Genomic DNA, 14,568 nt, shown 5'->3' on the forward strand with positions numbered 1-14,568 from the left:
TTTTGGAGGTGCCTGGCACTCTCTTCCGACTTGAACATAATGCTGGTCTCACTGGTTCTACTGTAACACTCTTTTCACAAACTGCAACAGCATTTGGAGGGATTTTGCCTGTATGAAAAAACCACATGGTTTTTCCTAATGTGATTCGGTGTACAAATTGTGAGTATTGGTATCCGTAATGGTGTATCTAATCAAACCCGTTGCAGGTGTCCCTTTTTGGAACATCACAATCACCAAAACTCAGATAAAATAATCATTAGAAGAAACTCAGTTACATGGTGGCATCTGTGTTTTCCCTAAGTATTTCTCCCTTATCTGTCCCAAGAACCAGTCACACAATAGAATGCAGAATGAAAGGCAAATTTGAGCCCTCATGAATTCAGTACTGACAGGAGGCATTAGAGCAAACAATTAAAATATGTAGTCTGTAAATCTGCACAAACGTGGTTTTGGTTTATGAGAGAAACTGAATAAATTTCACAGTGTTTCTTTTTTTCATTCCTGGATTGTGGCACAGAAATTCTTTCTTCTTTTTATTTATTAGTAGATTTATGTTAAAACTGTTTTTGAATGAGCACATATCAGAATAACTTAACCATTTGCCTGGCTAATAGTTTATTCTATATTTTGGTGTGAGGTCCATGGAGTTCTTTATTTTGGTGTATAATTAATTGGCTACAGCTTTTCATAGAAAATAATTTATCATGCAGTAACTTGGTTACAAATTTCATTTTGCTTTGATTGAGTTAAGTCGAATATTAAGTTTGTTGGTTAAAGTCAATTAGAGCAAAATGCTGCTTTTTAAAAAATGAGGATACCTTTAAGCCATAGACATACCACTTTATGTGTTAGCCTGTCATTAACTCTCTAAGTACCTGAATGGACTATGATGGAAGAAACAAAAATGTGTTAGATTTTTTTGGCTGTCTATCTGTAAGAATTAAGAGAATTTAAATGAATAATGAATGTTTATTTTCTTTCTGTTGTGAATGGGAACCAATGTCCCATGATTAGCAACCTGGATGCCTTGGCTTAATTGCTGTGACTGGCACAGATCTGTATTGCCTTGAATGTATCTTTTGAATAGATATTTTCAAAGGGTGTTCTGCAAGGTCATTGAGTTTTAACTTGGAGAGTGGGGCAGGAAGATCTTGTATCTTTCAGAATGTACTGCCATTTGTTGTGGTGTGTTGTTAGACTGTGTCTCCATTTGCCCATGAGAGGTCTAGACTGGGGAGTTTTCAGGTCTCACTGCTTTTTGATGCTTTTTCACCAGGCCAGTTCTGTACCCCTTCCCTCTAAATATTGAAGTTCCTCCTGCTCATCAAAACCCAAATATTTCCATGAAACTTGGTTGGGTCTTGAGACATCAGCATGACCTCATTAGCACCCAAATAATTTGGAAAAAACTCCTGCCTTCGTCATCATGCTGAAGAAAGGGAAGTGTGGGTTTTGACTGGAAGGAGCTTGTAGGAGTTCGATGGTGAGTTCCCGTAGACTGAAGTACATCTGGGTACCTTAGCCTGCAGAGTGCAGCATCTCCTGGTTCATGCAGTTTTATCTGTAGAGGTATGTAAAGCCAACAGGGGTGGCCTCTATGTGCCATATGCCATGAGAAACTGCTTTCTCAGGCCTGTTTCTGCTTGGGAAGTAAGGCTCCTAGACCCTCCTCATCTGGTGATGCTGAGTACAACTCTTGCAGATGCTTTCTGTCTCAGGGAGAAGGGAAGAACCTTTGGTTGCTTAGTGGAAGCCTTGTCTCCTTTGAGGAGAGTTGTTATTAAAATTTTATGGTGCAGTTATAAAAAAAGTCAAACATCGAATTTCCCTGGCCCATTGAAAAGGCATGTTCAGGTCTTGCTGAGCAGGCAGTCCCAAGCATTGGTGGACTTTAGCCCTGCAGATCAGTTATATAGGAATCACGAGAGGTGGTTTCAGGGCTTGATCTACTGAAACACTGAGGGCATTGTGTTCTGTGTTGGCCTAACTTTACTACCTTGAGTATCAGATGGTTGTTGAATTTGGGAAGGAGAAACAGGTTTCTCATAGATGTCAAGGAAGGGCCTCTGGAGTTTGTTCTTCTAGGTAGGCAAGGTAATTCCTCTAACTTCTCTCTGTTCTTACACTTGACTTTTTTCCTTTGCTTGTTTCCTTCTGTAGGGCCTAAAACAATTGCATTTTGTACTATAGCCTCTCTTCCAATTTTGCAGCTCCCGTCTCCTGACCTCAGACCAGTCTCTGCATTCCTAGCACTCTCTGTGTTCCTGTCTTAATCTGGATCTCCTATCCTGTCATTATTTCTTGAGATTCCTGATAAATTCTGTCTCTTGTGAATTCTAAAGGTGCTTGAACAACATATTGGTGTCTAGCATGGAGAGCTGCTCTACAGCAATATTTAATCTGTGCATCGCGGCACGTTCTGGTCAGAAGAGCTTTGTTGTACCTGCAACACTTCAGTGCAGAAAGCCTCCTGACCTCCCATTTAAGTCAATGCCATCTAAAGGCTAAACTGAACCCTCAAGATTCAATCCCATGGGCATCCAAACAACTTGAGCTCTGGGTTTAAATTCCTCAGTGCATGTGTAGTTGTTGTGTAAATGAATCATGACGGTTCCTACAGGGCAATTATGCAATGACTGCGATGCCTAAAGTTTGTTTTTCTCCCTGCCTCAGTTTCCTTATCATCTTTCAATTCAGTGCAGCTGTTTGAAAACATCTCATATGCCAGTAGGTTTATTTGTAAAATGCAGTCTTGTCTGTAGATGACCAATACTTCAGCGATGCAAGCTGTTTTTAGGAATAAATATTTACCTTATTGCGAATCTTTTAGTAATGTCCTAAGCTGCATGACCCTCACAAGTTTCTGCCAGTATTGGGCATCTGAATCAATTTTACTGCTTTCCCCTCAATCATATCTATTTAGGGAACTGAAACTTGGCACCTCTTTAGCTTTCAGCACGGAATATTTAAGGAAATGTACCATAGAGCTGATCAGAGTGGGAAACTTGCTGTTCTGTGCAAGAGAAAGGGGTTTCACAGGTCCACATTCTGTCGTCAAACTAGCCGAACAGCACTGGAGACCAATTGCACATGTACCCAGGTAGTCCACCCCAGCTGGAATTTCCGAATAATACTGAGCCCTGGCTTTATAACATAAGGGATTTTGCTCTGGCAAGTAAATAAAAGCAAATTTTCTGCTATAAAAGGACAAAAGATTTTGAAAACATCCCATAGGACTGTGTTTCCCAGACTTGTTTTCTGGCAGCTGACCTTGGAGCTCAACCAGTGCTTTAAAAACTTATTCCATTTTTGTAGCAGTGTGGGGAGCTTGTCAGATGAGGTTAGTAGCTTTCTGGTTCTATGACTAATGCCCAGGACACAGTTCAGAGAAGGGCGTCAGCAGCAGCAATTAGTTTCTAAATTTCATCAGCAAACTATTAATCAGGATTAGGAGGGCTGTGTGGCTGATTTATCTTTCTGCAGTTTAAGCCACTTCAGTAATCGCTACATCTTTCATAAATTTGCATGCTTCATCTCTGAATTTCCAGATGCTATTAACATCAGCCGCCTTCTCCTGCAAGACTATGTAGAAGAAGAACTAGTGGAGAATGTAAAAATGTGCTGCTGCTGAAAGGAATGAAAGCCTTAAAAGAGCTGTTTGGTGGTATCTGTTACAGTAATACAAATCTAAAATAATCTCATTAACTTGAATGAAGGAACAGATCAGAATGCCCCTAAATCTCCATTTGCCTAAAATATCGTCAAGTTTCAGATTGCTGGATGATAAATTCATAAGATTCAAAGCGTGTGCAAACAAAATGTATACTCGCTTCAGTCAGATTTTTGTTTTAAAATCACATTTACAGAATGCAATATGCTAGGCAGGGATGACTAATTCAGGGAAAAGCAATGACATTTTCTTCATGCATGTGACCCTCAGGCCTCACTGTCTCTATCAGAATTGGAAATCTCAGATACAGAATAAGTTAGACATGTAAAAGACAGCCTGCATGTCCAACAGCTTTCCAATACCAGAAAAAGCATAGTATGAACATTTTTGCATGATCTTACTTTTCTCAGGCTATTGCCTCTCAAGACTTTACTTCAGTTTATGCCTGTTTAAGTGGAGTATTTCTGTATGAATGGGAACATGCTCTGAGAGTTTTTCCCAGATTGTTTGCTCTGAGTCTGGCCATAGCAATTGACTGTTACAGTAATAAAAAATAACTTTTGCTACTGTTATATGCAGAAATACCTTACAAATTAACTTAAAAATAAATTGTTGAAGTAGATGCAGTTATTATAATTTCCCTTACTAATGGCAAATTAAATATAATGGGATAATCAGCAAAATATTTGTTGACTCCTCTGTTCTGTTGACTCTGCTTCAGCTCCTTAAACAGTCTGGAATTCATTAATGCCTTGGATGTTTCAATTAAAAGTATCACTGAGAATTATTCTGAGATTGCTGAGAGCCCTCAGCAAGCCAGGAGGACTGTTAGTATTGCAATCTCAGGAATACGTAGTTGCAAGGCACCTTTTACTTTGCACAGGGCAGCTCTGCCTCTGCGGATCCACAACAGCAGATACTGGATCTATAAAGCGAAGAAGAATGGTGTGAGCTGAACTGAGGCAGCAGAATGAGCTCTCTCCCTAGAGTTTCTACCATGTCAGCTGGGCAGTAGGAATAAGAGAGAGAGAGACAGTAGGTGAAAAACAGAGTTGACTAACAGAGTTGCAGTAATAAATTTTAGTTTGCTAAAAGAAAGAAGGGCAATAAATGGAACAACATATGTGCATATCGTAACCCAGTTGACGGATATGCTGGTGAAATAGGTGGAATAAACAAGTTCTGAGAAATCCCAGTTGTCAGTTTTCCTCCTATTAAGAATGACATACTGAGACACTTCTTGGGCACACAGGGTTATTGTCCTTGTACTCCCATCAGGCTAGCATTTTAATCAGTGACTTTTGATTCTGGAACAGTTGGGTTGTTTCCAACTTTTCCATCCAGGCTTTTGCCTCTGGATTACTTTCTTCCAATGCTTCCTCTTTCCAGAGAAGCAACAATCTGTATGCCTTCCTGAAGGACACACAAAGACACAGCACATGCCAAAGCTGCTGCATGAATCAGAAGAATGATAGGTGTATACACTCACCCCTCTTCATATAGATTTATGAGCTTAAGGCATGCCGGAACAAGGCTTAGAGCACAACAGAGAGCTTTCCAAAAATTCTTCTGTCCATGTTTCACTGCACCATTTTGGTTCAATGAAACATACTCGAAGTGTTTGTTAAATCAAAACTCATCTCTTCTTTGGTGTTCAGTTCAGACTGTTGCACAGATGTCATGATGTATAGACCATTTTGCTGAATGAATGCTGTGCCTTTCACTGTATGATTTGTTGGCCTGCAATCTGCAGAGTGTTACACAGCAGGAGAATAAATGATCGTTTACATTGGAACAAATTGCTGAGGCGTTTAGCTCAGTACCATGTCTCCACTTCTTGCTGGTGTCTGTTGAGACTCTTAAGCCATTTAGGTTGCTGATAATATCAGCAAAAGAGATGACTTCTTAGATTAAATTGGATTTTTCAGTGCTAGGGATGAAGGCTGAAAGGAGAGGTAAGCAGGTTAAGAAGGACAAGAACAGCCACGGTGGGGTGAGCTTGCTGTTGCCAGGGCCTCACCCAGCCCCCTGGGGCTCCCTCACCCTGCCCATGTCAGCCCTCGGGGCCGTCAGCCCCTGCCCCAGCAACGCTGCAGCAGGGCCGGTCTCCAGCTCCCCACAGCCCTGCCCTGCCCGGCCATGGGCCCCCCGAGCTAGGCCTACCCACGGCCCCGCATCCTGGCCTGGCCTCAGCCCATCCCCGTCCCCATGGAGGTGCCAGATTCCCCGGGGCTGGGGCTGCCCTGGTGGCTCCTGGCTGGGGTGGTGGTGGGGGCCCTGGCTGCCAGGCCCTGCCCTGCCCCCCTGGGGGAGCCCCTGGTGCTCCCAGTCCCTGGGGAGCCCCCAGCCCCTGTGGTGACCTGATGGCTTCTCCTGCTGCTACCAGAGGAACGATGGACACTGGTGGGAAGTGACAGCTCTATTTTAGGCCTCTCTTTTGGTGGCGGTGGCAGAAACCTGCACCATTATCTGGGAACAGACTCTTGGCTACAGTAACAATGATCGTGACCACGCCGTCTGCTTTGCCTACAAGTAAGCTGACTTTATTATCTGTAGGCCATGTTGCTGGTGTTTCTGTGGAAGGCATCCTTCAGCTGATCTAGCACGTTATCGCAACAAGGGAGCAGAAAAGGTGAGGACCCGATTGTCCAAAGGGCTGACTTCCTGTGGAAGGACATTTGTTTTCCTTTCTTATCCGAAGCTATTTGCAAAGCTGTGAGAGCTCATAAATAACCCTGCCCTTTTTCTTCTGATTAGTTGGCACTCCATGCTTTTACAGCACCCGGGACTCTGGAGCAGGAAACAGAGTGGACTGTTGCACTTCCTTCCTATAGCGGCTCCTCGAGGACCAGCCTGTAGCTCTGGCCATTGTAGTGGGAGACTGCCCTTGTGGCAGAGAGCTCACGGATTACAGATCAAGGCAGATAAAAAGTGGCAGAAAGGAAGTATTCTTACTATGACGACGGCTACTTTGCAGATGCAAAGGAACATTACCATCTGTCTTAGCTCTTAAATCCATCTGCAGTATTCAATGTCCTTGTTTTATGCATTTCCTAATTCATAGACACAAACATAATCTTCATATAAGTATTTTTCCTCTTCACAAGTCTTCAGTAATCATTCCTATACAACTCTGATATTGTGCTGAAATAGTGATTTACATTTAGTTAACTCTGTGGTAGTTAACTTGCTTAATGTTAGGTTCAGGGTGTTGGAGGTCTACACCCCCAGGGTTGAACATAACACAAGAAGACTAAGTGGGAGGCAGAGCTGGCAGGCCCAGGACGATGGGCTCTTAGCAAATCTGTATGAGTAGCAGCTGCTGCTGTGACTGTTGGTCTTCCCCAAGAAGATGGATTGCAAGTCCAAGGCAGCAGCAGTGACTGGAAGATGGACGTCAGGACTAAACCCTAGGAATCACAGTGGCTCTCCGCACGTCTTGCTGTTTTCCTTATATGTCTTTAATTTTCTGTTGACAGTTTTTCACAGGATTAACAGCTTCAGTGCATCAATTTATATTATGGGAACCATGTCCTCCGCCAGTAGCAAAACACAGCCATTTTGACAGATGGCTGTGTAGACCTTGCAGGCTGTTATGTAAAACCACAGCACTACAAAGCACTCTTGCTGCGAAATGATTTTTGTGTTTGAGGAGGGAGGATATTTCATAAAACAGGTTTTCAACTTAAGACTTTTGAGATTTCTCTCTGGAGGATTTTGCTAAGTATCTTCTAAGGGCACAGATAGTCCAAGTGGTTGCCTCCCTGATCAGTAGGTAATTCATGGAGGAAACAAAACTTGTGAATTACTGCACTTGCTTTGTACTCAGGGTTTCAATAATGTGCGACTAGACAGAAAAAAACATCGCAGCTAACAAACTTTAACCAAATCTGGTTTTATTATGCCAGACCAATGGCCACATATTTGATGTCTTTTCAAGTTTCTTGAGTCTATTAGCTTATGTAATTGTCATCAGTATCTACTGAGTGTCAGATGTCTCAGATCTTACTTTGTGTTAATTCTCATGCATGCTTCCTTGTGATTTTTTGGTAATCTGGGTTAGATACGTATGGCCACAAAAGCTTTTTCTGAATTATCCAAAAGGAGAGGGCACTTGCTGAGATGACTAAGAACCTTCCTGTGAAACAGTCTTTCGTTAGGAAATACTGATTTTATTGAAACTTTTTGCTGATTGATACATTCCAATTTTAACATGCAGAGCTTAGCGTCATAGAAATATTTCTGGTTAAGGTATGTTGCACATCTGTTGCAGAGCAGCCTATTACTCCAAGTTGGCATTTTGGCTTTGGATGTGGGAAGTGCAAGATCAAGTCTGTGCTCTTTTGAATTCAGATAATAGACTTGAACTTGTGCCTCCCATATCTGAGAGTATGTGCTAAATCCTGTGGAGTATTCCAAAATTGTTCTTAGTCTCCATTATTGGATCAATTTCTCTCTTCATAAATATAAATCTAGGAAGGGATTTAGATATGAGCATCCAAACATCTTTACCACTGAGAGATATGGAGAAATAGGGAAAGGGGAAAAAGTGCTATTCTCTGGTTTGTTTGTTTTGGTTTTGTTTTTTTTTTCCCAGAAACATTTTTTTGGGCTTTTGTTTTTTATCCTGATGGGAGGTCATGAACATTCTGGAAATCTTCATTTTTCATGGAATGGGAAAATTTTTTCTCTGCAGCTTGACAGAATAACATCTGCAGAGATAAGGAGATGCTGTTGAACTTGACTCACATAACTCAGAACATTCTGGTTTATCGCCAGGGGTTTGCATACCTAGCCCAGTTCTGGGAAACAGTACCAGAGGTGTGAAAACACCCTGTATGTCAGTGAGCAGGAATCATGACTAAAAATGTTCTCCTTCTACTACCATTTCTATTCAAATGCTTGTACATCTTTTTATTTAACCTTAGGAGTACAGACTTTGTCATGTATAAATAAATCACATTTTAAACATTAGTTCTGGCTGTCTGTCTGGAAGATATCAGAGTTGCTGAGGTTAGTACTGTTGATTACTGTTATGTGACACACAAAGTTAAATGAGACATTTGCCCAGCCTCTTTACCTTCTTTTCTGACTTGCAGTGATACCAAATAATGTGCTTCACGTATGTCTCTTTAGGGTCTGATCACCTTCGAGAGAAAGATGGACTCTGGGCTGTGCTAGTTTGGCTTTCAATCCTAGCAGCTCGAAAGCAGAGTGTGGAGGAGATTGTCAGGGATCACTGGACAAAATTTGGCCGGCACTACTACTGCAGGTGAGAAAAATGAGGAAAAGGCACAGGAACTTATGCAGTTGGTAGGACAATTCTGCTACAACCATGGCTTCTTCAGCTGTGCTCAGCTGCTTTTAGGTGTGCATTTGCTGTGTCCACAGTATGAAAACCTGCCACAGATTGCCACAGTTCTGTAGCCAGTTTTTTTCTGATGAGTAATTGGCAGCAGAAGTTATTTACTTACTGAAGGAGCAGCATCTATATGTCACTTTTAGTATATGAGTAATTGAATTTTCTGATACTGAATGGCAGAAATATTTGAATTACTTACTTGTAGAATCTGTAGGCATAGCTCATTACATGGTGTTGAAAAAAAAATCAAAATCCCAGCACGATTTACTCCTGCATTTGTTTCTCTGTGTGTTTCAGTGTGACAGTGTTTTAGTGAGAACTAGGACTATATCTACTTTTAATTCAGGAGAACTCCTCCAAAGATCCGAACATTTACTCATTTTTACTAAGGTCTCAAAAGCGTGTATTCTAACTGTCATTTATATCTTAGCTTCTGCCTCTCTCTTTCCCTCAGAATAGACTTAATCCAGAGGAGTTCACATACCTGTAAGGTCTTTTGCACACAGCTGTTCCTCAAAACTTGTAGCAAAGTTTTCTCCATTTCACTTGGCTGTTGCACACTGCACTGATTGTGTCCTTAATCTTGGAAAGCTAGCTGTGTATAGGTGACGTTTTCTATGCTACTTCAGAAACGGTGCATTTTCTAAATTATTTCTGTTGACTCAGAGTCAGGTGGCCAGAGTGGAACTCTGGTGCACACAGATAATGGTCAGATTGCACAGAACTTGCATGCGTGTGCTGGTTTAATTTGCTATCAGTACTTCAGTGTCCACCTCTGATTTTTGAAGGAAGCAGTAAATTGCTAATTGTGAGTTATTGAGTTCTGTGTAAGCAGAACTGTTTTCTCAGCTGTAGAGGACTTACTTACTTCTTGGTTCTACTTTTTTTTATATATGTGCAAGGTTTGATTATGAAGCACTGGAACCCAGAACAGCGTATTTCATAATGAGAGACCTGGAAGCTTTGATCACTGACAAATCATTCAGCCATCAGCAGTTTGCTGTGGGTAACAATATCTACAGTGTGGAGAGAACAGACAGCTTTGAATACATAGATCCTGTGGATGGCACTGTGACCAAAAGACAGGTATGGCTGTAGTGATGGGAGTACCAAAGTTTTGCGACTGTCATATTGTCTCTAACAGTGTTTCTAACGTTCAGCTGGCAAGCCTCTCCATTTATTTATAGGATGGTGTTTTCTTTGCTCTGGTAGATAACCACATTTCCTACTTAAGATTAGCTCAGTCTGGGTAAGATAATCCACCTCTGGTTTAGCTTGCACTTGCTGTGCATAGCTGGAGCCAGTAGTGTCACAGAGAATGTAGGAGGGGATGGAGTCCCTGGTGACAGCAATGCATGTGTAGGGAGGGTTCCCTTTCCTGAACAATGCAAAGTAGAAAGACAGTCTTTTCTTCTTCTATTTTCTATCTGAAATCTTCACTTGCTGTACGTTACAGAAAAAGTTAAAATTTTGTTGCTCTTGGTGACCCACAGGATTTGCATAATTAAGGCACAATATCTGTTGTAGCCAATAGCATGCACAAGACGTTAGTGGATCGTACTATATGTGGGCAGTTTTGACTTCTCTAGCCCAAATGACCAGTTCTGTGTTCCTTCTGGGCTGTGTCCGTAATGAGATTCCTTAGCTATCAAGAACTGCAGCTCAAACTGAGCCTTCAGTGTTTTGAAATTCATGATGTGCTCAAAACTACCCATGTACTTTTGCCACGTGTAAGTGTGTATTCAAATATCTTGAATATGAACTATGACTCATATTAAAATGTCTTCTGATTTTATGCTGTTTATTTTTATTGTCCTAGTTTCTCTGGTTTGTAAATTACTTGACCTGACCAGACCCTAGCAGATGATATTACAAGCCATTAAAACTATTGTCATGCCATTCTGCTCAGAGTCTTTATAGTTTCCATTCATTATTGCATCCAGAAAATATAAGTAGCCCACCTGCCACTGAACTACTCTCTTTGTGCATATTACTGCTGAAAAAAGATACGAGGATATTGTCATATCCAAGTCCACTGGAAAATTACAGGCACGGGAGACTTGTGGACCTTGTACTTTTAAGAAACAGCTTGTGAATTTTCAGAGCACTTTTCTCTCCCTTCATTTTCATCCAAAGCCCTTGTCCTAAATTGGAATATAATTGCTAATCATATCACCATGTAACACAGAGAAACATGACTTGGCCTGTTTTCAGATGGACTCTGAAAGTGAGCCCATAAAATCAGAAAGCATGTCTTTTCACAGGGAGAAGCACGTATTTATTGAGAGTACAGTTCAACCAGTTTGTCTTTTGACAAGGGCACATTCCTAGCTCCATGTGTGTGCAGCCTCAGTGGGATTCTCCAAGCACAATAAAATAAGAGAGGACATTGATCCATGCAAATGAAGCGATAGTTCACTGCTGCCATTTTTCTCAGGTAGCTTGGTCTTCATGTAAATGCAGATACCTCTTTCTGACTGTCATGAGCTTCATGCAGATTTTCCAGTTATGTTTTCAGGAACCTGTTCAAAGTTTTGTCCCCAGGAGGTAGGGGACAGACATTTATATTCAGTGTAACTGTACTATGTCTCATGAATGAGAAGCTGGCTGCATGATAATTAATCAGTGTTAATAAACAGCAGGTTCAGAAAACAAACACAGCAACAACAAAATAGGCAGCAAACAATATGCCCACACTGTAGCTTCTAATTCACTCTGACTATTGAAGCCCATTAATATTGTTTATCACAGTGCAATAATAAGCCATAAAATCAAATTGAATGTTCTGCTGTTCTTGAAGACTGTTTTCATTTTTAAAGTCCTATTGTGCTAGACTTTGCACACATGAGCACATAACAGTGCTGCTTCTGGGGATCCTGCAAGCCAGAAATGGGACCAGTTGCATTTTTGTGTGAAATTTGAATTAGAAGGATGAGAAGTACAAGTTGCCCATTATAATGATTAACTTTGAGCTTTTTAATGAAGTGTTCTTATATTCTGAGATTCACAGAGTAAAACTCTGGAGCTTTGTTATTAGAAGTTCATTAATGTTTTCTCGCTCCTTCGTTAGATTTGGGATGCAAAGGGCTCTCTGCATGTAGTCATGGTTTTTTTGTATTACAGTTTGAGCAAGAGTCAGGAAACAGGTATTGGAAAAGTTGGAAAAAAGTTATTTCAGATAACTCCCCAGAGATACAGCAAAAATTCTTCTCTGTTCAGAATGATATTTCAGTCATGTATCAGCAATAAGGTATTTCCTGTCAGAGTAGCGAGTGTGGCCTGCTATGCCTACGGGACAGTCAGGGGTCCATAGAGGAGCAATTAAAAATTGTTACACTCGCAGTATCTTGAAGTAAAAGTATAGCCATTTTACATGCTCCTAATTTATGTATATGTCTCTGTGTCTAATATATTGCTGGTAGGATAGATTTTCTACTGGTGTTACTCCCTGATGTTATACTTTAATAATGTTTTTTGAAATCCTAAGCTATTTTGCTTTAAGTTTGCTGCTTTGTCTTGTTCATGCCAACTTATTATGCTACTTTATTATTATTTATTTAATTATGAGATTGGTAACTGAAAAAAACCCCAAACCACTGGAAACCAAACTACATAGTACAACATGTAGTAGGTTTAGTTTTCCAAGTGCTTCATAGGTACTGATACATCAGTAGGCTGTTTAACTGGATTTTAATGTAAAAGAGAGAAATCCCAGTGAAGGTCCATCTCCATCACATCAGCTTCAAAGTCAGTGGGTTAACTGTGGAACATAATTTTGTTTCAGAGTTTCCACACAGCTCATTAATATCCATTAGCAGGCCCAATTTGCCTAAAACAAGTATCTGTAGATGTTCAGTGTGGGAGCCATGCTAAACCTTTTAATCTGCTTCCTCCCAGAAGAAAAATTGTCTGTTCCCATAAGAAAACATTATTCTTGTTAGCGACAAATAGTCTGTCCTACTTTGTTAAAACTGGAAGTTACTTTGTCCTATGGGCTTTCCAGTGTGTTATTCTTCTTTCTTTTCCTCTTGCATTGGTTTATAAGTTCTGCATATAAAATCCTATGTTTCATGGAGCTGACACCTTCTATATAATAAATTGCAAATATGTGGCTTTAAATTAATGGAGCTTATGTCAGGTGAAAAAATACCATCATGACAAACAGTAAGTAGGCTGCTTGCAATTTCACGAGCTTGCTTTGACCTTGCTGACCACAAAAGCTCAAAAATGTCAGGAAGGAAAACTTTTATGTGTTAGACTGGATATTCTGTAACAAGTGTGGAAAACCTGTTTGGTTTTGTCTTTACACAACATGGAGAGTCACAGGTTATTCTCCAAGCAATGCTTTTCCATATTTATTTGGTAACAGTGTTTTTGGCTGGGTTTTTTTGGCTTTAACAAATGTTTGTAACTCATGGCTTTTAGGTATAACTTCCAGAAAACAGTGAGGTATATAAAAATTTAAGCGCTCTCATTAATTTCTGTGGCCTTCCTTAGTGAAAAGCTTTGCTAGTGCTTAACTCACTGTTTCCAAGGGAGAGTCAAAAGTCAGATTTTTTGCTGCTGGGCTCTCTGAAAAATGAGTTAAACTGAATCTCCAGGTGCAAATATCTTAACTTTAAAAGTTGACTTGGACAGTCCAGCTCTAAAGGCCATTGTTTCCCTAGAATATGATTTATCGCTGGCACTTAAGTTTATTGTTTTTAAGGAGTACAGCCACTGTGTCTCTGTAATTCCCTTTTACAGAGTATTTTCAGCTGTATGGCAGGAATTCTAGTTTTACAGACAAATATTAATTGTCATCATGCATGTATAAAAATCAATAGTGTCAGTTGTATGTCCCTGAGAAATGCAAAATGAGTAAAATAATAAGCTCAGAAATAGTACAGTGAACTGTCTGAATGCTGGTTGCGTGTCTATATATGTTATATAAGCATCCCAAGTGCCATTAACTGTAACACCAAACTGGCTACAGATGCCGTAGTTCAGTGGAGCGTTTTTGCATCATAAAGTTATGGGAAGAGTTATGGGGAGTGTTTATAAATCCTTTTTATTCTGAAGACCATAATTTAATGAGTGGTGAGACTTCAGATGTGCTAAACCAAGTAACAATGTGCTATTGTTGTTATTGCGAGATAAACATGGAGTATGTGGAAGAGTATTCAAGTAGTCTTGCTAGTCATGTCATTGTGGGAGTTGTTAGGCCTGGCAGGAGCATATAAAATGCCCGTTTAGTCTTTGAAGAGGAAGACACATGCTGTGGTGTTCATGCTTTCATTTTGTGCAGATATGTTAGACTTCCTTCCTTCTCTCTTAAAGCTGATTGACATTAATGTTCTGTACTTTGAGCTGCTGGTTCTGAGTTTGACAACCATTTGAAACAAACTATACCCAGAACTGCGAAACTCTTCAATTTATCTTGTTTCTTTTCACTGTCATAAAATTAAGTGTAATAAGCAATCAGTAAGAGACAACCCCTTGCTCACAGGATCAGATCATAGCAAACTGCCTGTGTAATTCTAGGCATCCAAAATGG

At 40.4% G+C, this 14,568-nt stretch overlaps 1 protein-coding gene across 1 annotated transcript in view; it reads left to right on the forward strand.

Moving 5' to 3' along the window:
- The window catches only part of PGM5 (phosphoglucomutase 5), a 77,392-nt gene that overhangs the window by 47,271 nt on the left and 15,553 nt on the right, over positions 1-14,568 (forward strand). Inside the window, exons 8-9 of the mRNA XM_052775636.1 lie at positions 8,807-8,942; positions 9,935-10,118. Coding sequence (XP_052631596.1) covers positions 8,807-8,942; positions 9,935-10,118 — 320 coding nt within the window. The remainder of the gene's footprint in view (positions 1-8,806; positions 8,943-9,934; positions 10,119-14,568) is intronic.

The sequence above is a fragment of the Harpia harpyja genome, chromosome Z, assembly GCF_026419915.1.
Source record: "Harpia harpyja isolate bHarHar1 chromosome Z, bHarHar1 primary haplotype, whole genome shotgun sequence".
NCBI lineage: Eukaryota > Metazoa > Chordata > Aves > Accipitriformes > Accipitridae > Harpia > Harpia harpyja.